General features: G+C 42.4%; 1 protein-coding gene and 1 non-coding gene across 2 annotated transcripts in view; one reads left to right on the forward strand and one right to left on the reverse strand.

Annotated features, from left to right (window-relative positions):
- Positions 1-4,434: 4,434 nt before the first annotated feature.
- LOC141425287 (small nucleolar RNA SNORA70) lies at positions 4,435-4,565 on the forward strand. Its single transcript, XR_012450358.1, has one exon. It is a non-coding gene; the product is annotated as a small nucleolar RNA SNORA70 (small nucleolar RNA).
- A 1,577-nt stretch (positions 4,566-6,142) lies between these two features.
- Positions 6,143-12,565, reverse strand: part of Dnai3 (dynein axonemal intermediate chain 3) — a 76,358-nt gene continuing 69,935 nt past the window's right edge. Inside the window, exons 21-23 of the mRNA XM_074079561.1 lie at positions 11,796-11,887; positions 10,488-10,610; positions 6,143-8,161 (exon numbers count right to left, since the gene is read on the reverse strand). Of these exons, the coding sequence (XP_073935662.1) occupies positions 8,021-8,161; positions 10,488-10,610; positions 11,796-11,887 (356 nt within the window). The 3' untranslated portion in view covers positions 6,143-8,020. The remainder of the gene's footprint in view (positions 8,162-10,487; positions 10,611-11,795; positions 11,888-12,565) is intronic.

The raw sequence follows: 12,565 nt of genomic DNA on the forward strand, positions 1-12,565 counted from the left end.
AAACTCCACTGATAAAATGGAAATAATCTTTATACTTAATATTTAAAAAGAGGACTGGGTAAGTAATGTATATAACACTATCTGACACATAGGAGCATCTTATAGTTATCTCTTGTTACTCTTGTTATTATAATTTTTTTCAGGTATGAGGTTTGAATTCAGGTCCCTGTGCTTGCTATGAGGCAAGATAGATAGATGAGGAGACAGGAAAATTATATTATCAATAGATACTAAAAGAAGTAAAAACTAAGAAGCCAGAGCTGCTAGCCCCGCCCCCCCATCTCCTTTTAGATGCTAAGTTACAGAAACCAGGAGAGGTAAGGGGCTACCTGTGGCTGCCTTCCTCTCTGAGACTTTAACAAGCTGCTAGGCTCTTTGAATGGGTACAGATCCCCATTCAAAACAAAAGGCCTGTGTGGCAAAGGGAAGTCCTGAAAGCCAGCCACTGTCCCTGTGTGTTGGGTGGGCCTAGATGACATCTCCCTGCTTAACACCCATCTTGGTTTCCCAGATCCAAGCTGTAATGATTTGGTTGCTAGACTTCAATTTGATGGCGTGTGTTCCCCACTCAGAAAGCGTAAGGTCACAGGTAGAGTCCTCCCATTTCCTGCATGGGGACCAGGAAGTGTTTCTCTCCTCCCACCCCATTTCTCCCTGCTTTATCTTGCTATACTAAAACAACCCCCTTGCTAAAATCCCCACCTTGTGAGGCTCTTGCTATTCTGCACCCTCCCTCCTCAGACAACAGCTGGCCAGGTGCTCTACTGCCTGAGCCACACCTCCAGCCCTTTGTGCTCTGACATTTTTGCTTGTTTTTTGGCAGAACTTGGGTTTGAACTCAGGACCTCACACTTGCTAGGCAGGTACTCTACTGCTTGAGCCACTCTCCCAACCCTTCCTTGTGATGGATATTTTTGAGCTAGAGTCTCTCGAACTTTTTGCCCAAGGCTGGCTACAAACCTCGATCCTCCTGATATTTGCCTCATGAATGGCTAGGATTACAAGTATGAGCAATTGGTACTTGGGTGCTCTGGTTATTTTGGAGATAGTCTCACTTTTTCCCCTGCTTCCTGTAGCAGCTGGGATGACAGGTGCTTTTTTTTTTTTTTTTTTTTTGTTAAGATGGGCTCTTGTGAACTCTTTTGGTTCAGGTTGACTTCAAACCTTGATTCTCCCAATTTCAGCCTCCCAAGTAGCTAGGATTACAGGCATAGCCACCAGATCCTGGCTTCGTTATTATAACATTGTTACATTTGTCAGGTATGTGATTTGCAAATATCTTTCTCCTAGTCTAGCTTTTCGTCTTCTTAACCTGGCTTTTTGTACACAAAAGTCTTACTGAGATCCACTTTTATGGATATCAGTTTTGGTGTTGAGTTTAAGAACTTTTCACCTAGTTCTGAGATCTGAAGTTTTTCTCTGATTTTTTTTCATAAAGCTTTATATTTTTACACTGCATTTAAGTCCGTGACCCTCGAGTTAAGATATATATGGTGTGACACCCATGTAACAGCAGCATCATTCACAATGGCCAAAACACAGAGCCAACCGGGCATCCACCGACAGATGAAACCATCTTTTCCTCAGCTGATGTCCAGGGTTGGTTTTGACCATGTACAGTTGTTCTATATGAGCCTGCAGTCTTCCGACATCTCATCAGTTATGCAAGGAGTGAATTATCAGTCAGGATTTAATCTGCCCTTCACTGAGAGATCCAATTTCCTGGTAGGAACCTAGCTCAATTACATAGTGTCTGTCCTGGCAATGGCAGCCTAGCAACGAGGTAGAGTCCTACCCCAGCAGAGCTCTGGGGTACAAGGGCACAGGGAAAGGTTAATTATTTACAGTGGTGACTTAGCCAGACAAGCAAATGGACCATCATCCTCTGGAGTTAATTGCTTTTCCTTCTGAAGTGCACGCACACACACACACACACACACACACGCGTACACACACACACGCACGCGTACACACACACACGCATGCGTACACACACACATGCACACGTACACACACACCCGCACGCGTACACACACATGCACGCGTACACACACACATGCACGCGTACACACACACACACACGTGCGTGCGCACACACACACACACACACGATGTGTCTGAGGACCTGAAAGTATGCTGGTTTAATTACACATTTCTTGGTGAGTAAAAAGTAATTTATAAGGCTGCATTATAATGAAATTTAACCTAAATCATAAAATATTAGAGTGATTAGTTTTTTTGAGTAGCATTTTAAGTTCTGCAAATAAGAAAGCTATTATTCAAATTTAAATATTATGTCCAAAATTTGTACATTAGAATGATCAAAACCCTAATGTTAAGCCAGACAGAGTCACTGCTTAAATCACATTTAAAAGTGGGAGACATTCCCATTTTGAATAGTGACAAAAAAGTTAAAATCAGAGATAATTATAGAGGGGAGAGGAAACCCTGTGGTTTCTCTGGAGTGAGTATGCATCTGAGACCAAGCAAGAAAAGGAGGCATTACGTGACAACTGGGCTGGGTGCCTTACACTGTATTTGCATGAGGACTGTTAGGTATAATGACTACCCATTTTACAGGTGAGGTAATTAAGACTTAGGAGACAGTGCAGCTTGCCCAAGGTGATGAACATTGGACTCAGGTCTGCTAGGATTGAAAGCCCCATTTCCTTTCACTATGCTGTAGGCCAGACCAAGGACCAAAGGGAAGAAAAAGAAGATTCAATTGACCACAGTGCAGCTGGGAGGAATGGGCAGGATGGGCCAGAGGCAGAGCTGTGGGGATTAGAAGGTGGCACCAGTTAACTTCATTTCCATTCTTGCCCAATGTTTGACATTTTCTGTTATAGGTCATTCACTTCCTTGCTTGAGTCTCAACTGTGTTCCTTGTTGGGATTCAGTGTATCTGTTATCTGTCCAATAGAGGATCTGTGCCAGAGAAAAGGATGTCAGCTTGGGGGTATTGAAGAGCCTCAGAAAGAATTCATCCCAAGAAGAAGAAGGCAGCGCTGTGAACTTGTCCAAATTCCAAAGAGAAATGTAATGTGTAGTTTAAACCATGCTGAGTGGCCTAAGCTTTGTTCTCCTTGTCCCCTCTGACCCCTCCTGCTCTCCTGCAGTCACAGGTCTGCATGGACTTCCAGAGGCTCTCCCTTGCTTTTCCCGCTCTCTCTCCCTGAAGATCTCTTGTGTATCTGGTCTTGCTTGGTATTTGTTTTTTGCTAGACTTAGACTAACACAGAAATGTCAACCAGTGCTGCCCCTGAATTATAGGTCATCGGGCAGTTCTAACATTTTGACAGAAGGGAGCCTTGAGGGCCTGCCTGGTGGTCGTCAACTTGATTTTGAACATATATGACTCCATCTTTATCCCTTGTAGTTCTGGACACACCTGGTGGCACTTTGCAGAAAGCTGAGATAACCTGATAAGCAGATGAAGCACCATCTCAGAAAACCTGGACTCTGGCTACTACTGGGTCCCAATTGGTGGCCAAAGACTGGTGAAAGGATGAGACCTGGGAAAAGTCAGTTTGCAAGCACACGAGGAAAATATTATGTTCAACTGATGATCATTACAGTTCTAAACATGATGAGCTCTGGTTTCTGTAGCAAGAGTGTTACAATCATTTTGTATTTGTAAGTTAGGCAAGATAACAAGGAAACATGTCTGCTGCTTGCTGTATGCCAGCCACTGTACTAAGCTTTTTCCTTGGTAACCCTAAGACAGGTACTTATTCAATATCCATCACCCCTGTCTCTGTGCTAACAAAAGCTTGTTTTTGTTTGAGACAATGTACCCAGCCTCAGGTAGCAGTTTATAACACTTCTGTTCTCTGCAGTCCAGGCTTCTTTTCCACTGAGGGGTGTGGGACTGGATGATGGAAGGCTTTGGAAGACTACAGGGAAATTCCTCATTCCCTTCAGGCCTTTGCTCACATGTTCCCTTCCTTGACCACCCTGTTTAAAACCTTAGGGCCTAGCACACAGTAGGAACTTCCTAACACATGAACATGTGGAAATAAGAATTAGAAAGTACAGAACGGCAAGCACAAATGCCCTGGGGTAGGAACAGGTTTGGTATGTTTGGTGAACATGAGGCCAGCATGACTGTGGTGGGTGTGATGGAGGGAGAATGGGTGACAGGACCCATTGAAATGAGGGCTTGCAAGGCCAATAGAGCCTTTGGCTCATACTCTGAGTGAGCTGGAAGGCTAAGGAAAGTTATGGGCAGAAAAATGGCAGCATCTGATTCTGGCTCCATTTAAAACTACCAGATGGCTCTTGTTGAGAGACAGAGAAACAGAAAGGAAATGCTGCAAAACTCCAAGCTGGTGATAATGTGGCTTGGACCAGGGTGACAGCAGTGAGGGAGGAGAGAGGTGATCAGCTTCTAAGGGTTTGCTGACAGACTGGCTGTGGACTGTGAGAGTAAGTGTGAAGGATGACTTCAAGATCTTTGCCTCTTTCCTGGGGACGTGGTGTGCAGTGGTTACAAAGAGCAGCCAACTCCATAGTGTATGAGCTTGTTGTATGTATGGTTGCCCTAAAGGACCTTGGAGACAGTTTTCTAGTGGATGTTCGTATCTCTGATCTCAAGCTGTCGCCAGTCTAGGATCCAGACAGGCGGTCTGAGAATGTGAGCCAGTTACAGATGGCAAAACCGAATCAATAAATGGCCAAAGTGATGGATCCAAGAGTTCTTTACCACGTGGGTGGTACGGCAGGATTTCAGTCAGTGATGAGGCAGTTTCAACAGGGTGCTGCTGGCGATATGAAAGGCATGACGGGATTCAACAATAAGATGCCTTAATATAAACTGACTTGGTTGTTTACATTATTTGCTAAGACCTCAGTTTCCTTTCATTTTCAGAGTATTTTCTTGCCTGTTTTGCCCTCTTTGTCTCCTTTTCTTTGTCCTTTCTTCCCTCCCTTCTTTTGAGATAAAGGAGGAATACATGGCTTTTGTGGAAATCCTTACATTTCTGTTTTAAATTTTCTTCTTTTAGTTTTCACCAATACTTCTTTTTTTTTTTTTTTTTTTTTTTCATTTTTCTTTTATTATTCATATGTGCATACAAGGCTTGGTTCATTTCTCCCCCCTGCCCCCACCCCCTCCCTTACCACCCACTCCGCCCCCTCCCGCTCCCCCCCTCAATACCCAGCAGAAACTATTTTGCCCTTATCTCTAATTTTGTTGTAGAGAGAGTATAAGCAATAATAGGAAGGAACAAGGGGTTTTGCTGGTTGAGATAAGGATAGCTATACAGGGCATTGACTCACATTGATTTCCTGTGTGTGGGTGTTACCTTCTAGGTTAATTCTTTTTGATCTAACCTTTTCTCTAGTTCCTGGTCCCCTTTTCCTATTGGCCTCAGTTGCTTTAAGGTATCTGCTTTAGTTTCTCTGCGTTAAGGGCAACAAATGCTAGCTAGTTTTTTAGGTGTCTTACCTATCCTCACCCCTCCCTTGTGTGCTCTCGCTTTTATCATGTGCTCATAGTCCAATCCCCTTGTTGTGTTTGCCCTTGATCTAATGTCCACATATGAGGGAGAACATACGATTTTTGGTCTTTTGAGCCAGGCTGACCTCACTCAGAATGATGTTCTCCAATTCCATCCATTTACCAGCGAATGATAACATTTCGTTCTTCTTCATGGCTGCATAGAATTCCATTGTGTATAGATACCACATTTTCTTAATCCATTCGTCAGTGCTGGGACATCTTGGCTGTTTCCATAACTTGGCTATTGTGAATAGTGCCGCAATAAACATGGATGTGCAGGTGCCTCTGGAGTAACAGTCTTTTGGGTATATCCCCAAGAGTGGTATTGCTGGATCAAATGGTAGATCGATGTCCATCTTTTTAAGTAGCCTCCAAATTTTTTTCCAGAGTGGTTGTACTAGTCTACATTCCCACCAACAGTGTAAAAGGGTTCCTTTTTCCCCGCATCCTCGCCAACACCTGTTGGTGGTGTTGCTGATGATGGCTATTCTAACAGGTCACCAATACTTCTTAAGTGAAACAAATCATGATGTAAAATTTTAGTGCATAAAGGTTTTTAATTATCTCAAGGGACAAAACATTACACTTCTAATCAGACCTGGTCAGTAAATTACATGACATCTCAGTAAAAGTACTATAAAATAAACTTTAAAGGGTTATATATACATATATATATAAATCTGCCTCTAGCAGCAGGAAGCATGATGGGTTTTGGAGAGAAAGGCAGGCACTCAGTATTGGACATGTTTAAATCTAGGGTTAATTCATAACTGTTTACCTGTTAAACAGCTCAGTGGAGGTCTAAACAGGTATACACTTTGTTTTTTTTTTTGCAGTACTGGGCTTTGAACTCAGGGCCTATACCTTGAGTCACTCCACCAGTTCTTTTTCCTGATGGGTATTTTCAAGGTAGGGTTTTGGGAACTATTTGCCCAGGCTGGCTTGGAACCGCAATCCTCCTGATCTCTGCCTCTCGAGTAGCTGGGATTATTAGGTGTGAGTCACCAGCACCAGCCTACCACTTCTTGATTTTATAGGAGAAGTCCAGGCAAGACATATAGGAGTTCTTAAAGCATGACTTGGTGACTTCACCTAAGACACACATGGAATATAGAAAAAGTAAGATAGAAAAATGTTCAAGCCAGGTGCGGGTGGCTCACACGTGTACCCCTATCTATTCTGGAGGTTCAGATCAGGATGACAGATGTTCAAAGCCAGCGCAGGCAAAAGTTCTCAATTGAGAACTGGCTAGGATTGAGGCCAGCCGGGACTACAGAGCCATACCTGGTCCCAAACAACAAAAATGCTGTGAGGAAAGGGCTCTTGACCTAATTGGATGAAAGGGAACCTGCTTCACAGAGCTCAGGCATCTGTCCAAGGGCACACAGCTGGGTAAGTGCTAACATCTCATGGTTTCGCAGCTTTCTTTCCTCCACCAACCTAACTTACTCGCATCATCTCTGTCTTCTCTTTCCCATTTAACTAGCATTTCCTCTTTATCCACGTGAAGTTTTACATATAGTGCATTCTAATCTTTTATTAGATTTCCAGCCAGGATCTGTCCCCACGCTAATCCTCCTACAAATAAGGCTAATGTGTCACCTTCCTGCTTAGTTCTCCTATTAATTCTCCCCACTCCATAATCCAGCTTCCTGAGCCTTCAAAATGTGGCTCCTGTCTCTCCTGCCATTCAGTTTTGTGTGCTGTTGTTTCCTTTTTGCATTTATGCTGGCAGTGAACTCCCAGTACAGTAATGACATGATGGGGTAGGAGAGTAGGGGGACCTCCAGGTTCTGTGGCACATCTCAGAAGAAAGCTTTGAACGTCTCACTGTCAAATAGGAAGCTTGGCATAGGACTGTTTTAGGTGCCCTTCATCAGATAAAGGAAGTTCTCTTCTTTCTTGGTTGCTAAGGATTTATTGTGATCATGAATGGATGCTGAATTTTATGAAATGTTTTTCTGTACATACATGGCATCATCTCTTTGGCCAATCATTGATTTATTTTCTACTGTTAAATTAACCTTATATCTTCTGGATAAAGCCACCTCACTCTTTATGCCTTATCCTTTTAAAATATATATTTCCAGATTTGATTCACTGATACTGCACTTAGAAGACAGTCTTATAATTTGTGCAGTGGCTCAGGGGAAGCAGTTTTTGGATAGGTGACCAACGGCAATGTGACAGAGAGGAGCAAAGTTTGATTTCCACTGCTGTCTGGGATTAAGGCCTTCTCATGAATGGCAAGGACTAGGGTAGAGGGCGTGTAAGAATTTATGTTTTCCTGTGGGAAAACAAAACTTTCTCATTGAAAACTTTCACATACAGTACAAAATTTAGTAATGTTAAGTACACAAATTGGAATAAATCTTACTGTTATAATTCAAATGTTTTAATAGCCATAAGGGCCTACATTTATCAATAAGTTTGATAGCTTACCACACATCACAAATAATGAACAAAAAGAAAGAGAAGACCCACAGAGTGTCCCCAGATCCCCTTTAGAAAGTTCTTCTACATCATCTCCATGTATGGCACCTCTGAGACTTTGACTAGGCCAAGGTTGATGAGGACAGTCTTTTCCAGTTCCAAGTAACTTTCGTAATCCAATTTTAGCTCAGCCTCCATTTGTTCTTTAGACTTATGATATGTTTTCTAGGGGAAGAAAGGCAAAGCATCTCTATAAATCACCAATAGCTACAAAAGCAAAGAATGAAAAGGGGCTTCTGATAAATAGTTGACATGGCTTTGTAGGAGGCCAGGAAGATTATGGGGCAGTTTTATGTACCGGGGAGGGGGGCAGAACTAGCCCTCCGATGTCTCTCTTGGAAGGAAGGAAAGAAAGAAGGAGGGAAAGAAGGAAGGAAAGGAGAGAGGGAGCGAGGAAGGTAGGAAGGAAGGCAGGCACTCTTCCAGTCTTCTTCCCTATAACGCTTGCCTTTCTTACGTGGGCTGGAGGGTGATTGACTAGAGGTTGCAGAATTATTTTCAAGTCTCCCTTTCCTCAACATGGAGGACTATCATATATCAATATGGCAACTCTTACTTTTCCTAGTTTGAGTTCTCAGCTGTAATTCCAGTTAGAAAAATTTCCATCTCGTATGCTTTAGAGCTGTAATTGCTACTATCCTTTAAGAAGTGAGCTGCATCCAGACTCTACGGCTGCAAGGAGCTGAGACACAATTTCCCTCGGTCTATGGATTGAAGCCTCATCTCCGGTTCCTGAAGGGCACTCATGAAGACCAGCCTTGCTGGAGAGATGTGTCACCCTCCCTATCCTCAGTAATCATTCTAATAATGCACGCCTGCTAGCACATTCTGTGTGCCAGCTGCTGGCTTAGTGCAGTAAATATTTTGACTCATTTAATCCCCACTGCAATCCTCCAAGATTCTTGTGGCTATAAGGAGACATTTCTGATTAACATTATTTTTCCTTAGTGACCTTTTTCAAATGTAACAGAGGAGCCCCTTTCAATTCATTCGTTTATCCATAGTTTAGTTCCAGAGAAAAATTGAAAGGTGGCAGCTCTATTTAAAAGAAAATATCAAATGGGAATGATGTTATAAGAAGGAGTTGGAAACACTTTTGAAAAGTAGAGAGCATGATATGCTTTAAGCTGTGATTATGGTAATATTCCGTATTGAACAAAGGTATTCCACATGCAAGTTATTTTTTGGATTGTCTACAGCTCTCTGAGCGTCCTCTGACACAGCTTGGTATTTACACACTCATAGCAATTATGGTAAATTGCTGATAGAACAAGGATGGCAGATTAGTGCCCACTACAGAATTTCAACCAATGTTTCTAAGTATGCAAAAAACCAAGATCAGTCTGTTTGCAGCAGTAAAACACAATGAAAAGTTAATTAACTGGTATTATTTTATACTTTGTCAGCACTAAACAATGCTTTTGAAGCATGCCACTTTGCTTTTATTGCACTGATTAGTGTCTATCAGTAAGTGATAATGTTAATCTATTGGCTAACACAGTACGTTACAATATTTCCACATGCTGGTGCTTTTAACAGAGACCTTGTGCCCCCCATGAAGTGTATTGTTGGAGGATGCTATATATGTGGCTGTAAGGAGACCACAGATGGGATCAATGATAAAATTATGGGGATAAAAAGGCAGGGCAGGAAATGAGCAAAAGAGAAGTAAGTGGAAATATAAACTGAGATGACCTCAAGCAAGAAAGAGAGAAGAATGAATTCACAGAATATTTTAAAGCCCCAAATTCTGGTGGCTTAAGGGAACACCAATGAACTGATTTTAAACAGAGAGGCTGAGAAGGGGGGAGCACAAGGGTGTCAGAGCGCCAGGCTCCTTTTGGTAATTGAAGATGGATGTGTCCTGTACCAATTTCTCTTGTTTCAAATTTCACAGCACCAGGATGTTATATTGTAGTAACACTCATCTCTCTGGCTCCCCATCATCTCTCTGCCACTCTATTCCAATAGTTCTCATTTGATGACAGCTGACTATGTGTCGGGTTATTAACTGAAAGCCCCACGGTAATCACCAGTGGCGATGCCCATTTTGCAGACAAGACAGCTGAAGCTCAGCAAAGGTGAGAGCATCGATTCAGATTTCATAGCTACTAAATGGCAACGTTGAGATTTGAGCCTATGTGTCTTGAGCTCTTTCTGTACTAACTTCTTTTAATGCATTATTCATTAGGTATAAAAAATCTATACAATGACAACATTCATACTTTGAATCATGGTATGACTACTAAAGGACTTTGATATGACAGTAAATTACAGAAACTTGAATTGGATAGACTCTCCCTAGGTGTCCGACTGGCAGCTTTCACTTCTGGTAAGCTAGGAAATCAAAGCAATGCCCTCCCGACTCTCATAAAAACAAGAGAAGACTGTGAAAAGCAGAATATTCCTGTGGAAACTGTGAGTGAACTGAACAAACGTCTTGCCACTGGTGTGAAAGGAAGGTAACTTTCAATTCTGAAATTTAACTTACGACTTTTTTCTGCTCCCTCTCCAGCTCCATTTCTTTCTTTTCTTGCTCACGAATAATTTTGCGCTGCTGTACATATTCCAGGTGCTTGACTTCTCTTTCAAAGTAGTGGTTAACACTTGATATCTGTTAGAAACAAAGGCACGGCAAGGTGATCACAGGGACGCCCCCATGTTTTCTCAAGGTTCTGTTAGATTCCTGCTGCTTGTAGTTGGGTAGGTTACCTGATCAATACCTCATGACCCCCTTCCTCATCCGGAGGCAGATTATCTACTTTGGGAAACTTCTAACCCTTTGGGCAAATATGTTTTGGAACATATGTTGTGCCCCCAGCCCACTACCAGAGAAGCTAGTTCCATTTGGTGGGCTACTGTCCTTAGATTTAGGTTGTTGTGACTTGGAGATTTCTAGGAAAGAGAGTGCTGCAAAAAACCCTGCAATTTTGTAGTAGAAATACTTGGGAATTGCTTTTTTCCTCTTTTCTTCTTTCCCACTCCTAAGACTGGTCACCAGCTGAACTTGGAAAACCCAGCTGCAGATATGAATGGAGACCCTAAAGGGACAGGAAGCAGAGCTGAGCTCCTTGGCCCCAGGGATGCTTAGCATGCAGGCTGAAACCATGGAGAGACAACCTGGGGATATGGAGAAGAAAACCTGTTGCCTGCTGGTTATTGGGCTGCTGTTGAGACTTGCAACAGATTGCAATCTATTTAATGTTGGTTGTAGATATGCTTATGTGTTTCTCTTCACTGATCTTTTTTAACCTCGTTAGTAACATTGCTTGAACACTTGGGTGGCAATAGGGGTGGGAGTGCTGCCTGCAGCTTGCTGAGCTGGGAGGATGATGGAAATATGCATAAAAATGTCAACAGAGTTGTCAGGGAAGGACACTGAAGTTATGAGTCTGAAGTTCAGTTATAGCCTAAAAATAATATTTGATGATTATGACTCCTCAAATTAATCCCTTTCTCAGAGTTTAGGCTTCCTTTTACTTTGCTTCCCTTGTGTCTCAGGTTTATTTTATTGTTTTGATTTGTCTTCCATTTTTCTAGCTTCAAACTTTTAAACTCAAACAACAAGAATATGAATATCTTATCTGAGATCAGGGCCTCAAAAGTAGTTTACTTCTTGATCTCTACTTCCCAAGCAGCTGGGATTATATGGGCCTATAATCCTTGTATCCTCTCATTTTTGACTGCATAAGACTCTTGTGATTTTGTAAAGCAAAAATGTTGCCATTTTAAACACACTTTTAAGATATGCCTCAGCAATATTGGATCACAGAAATATTCAAAGCCAAAAGTTACTAACCTCGTTGGTGGAAGGGCGACTTAATGTCCAAGGAATTTCCAATATATGCAGAGTTCCATAATAATCAGCTACAGCTACAAACTGCTGCTTAGCTGAAAGGTTAAAAAAACAGGAAGATTCAGCAAACAGAAAGCCATGGTAAGAGGCCAAACATGAAGTGTGTTTTGTTCTGTGGTTTCCCAAAGGACCTGCTGTGGTCACAGTGTGGTCAACCTCATCATCTGTTCATGACTGGACCACAGAAATAGGTTAGTCATTTTTTCCAGTTGAGGAGATGAAAGCTGAGTAAGACTCTGAGCCTTTGTCAGTGTCTCTGCCCCTCAACTCTTGCTTCCTGGTGTCTGTCCAGGGAGAATGCTGGGGAGCTCTGCACCGGGCCTTGAGAAGAAAGCTGGGAGAGTACCTGGCCAGATTCCCAAAGCAAAGTCCTGCCACACATTTCACCAGCACAGCAAGAGCTAAGGATATCACCATCCAGACTCCTTTCAAAGGCACAGCCAGAACCACAGAGTCTCTCTTATGAAACCAGATCGCTTACTTGAAGCATTTAGACTAAGTAAAACATACAGAGCGTATGATAATTTGGATTTTCTATTTCTTCATGGAAAATGAGGCTTCCTTCTTCTCTCTGTCAGAGGTTCACACTGCGGAATCCTGGACTCACAACCCTTATAGGGACAGAGGCAGTTTTGAACCCACATGGAAAAACACACTTTGATGACACATAAGTAAGGCAGTAACCAGGCTGTGACACTCTAGAAATTTCTGCA

The sequence above is a fragment of the Castor canadensis genome, chromosome 7 (assembly GCF_047511655.1).
Source record: "Castor canadensis chromosome 7, mCasCan1.hap1v2, whole genome shotgun sequence".
NCBI classification, from domain to species: Eukaryota; Metazoa; Chordata; class Mammalia; order Rodentia; family Castoridae; genus Castor; species Castor canadensis.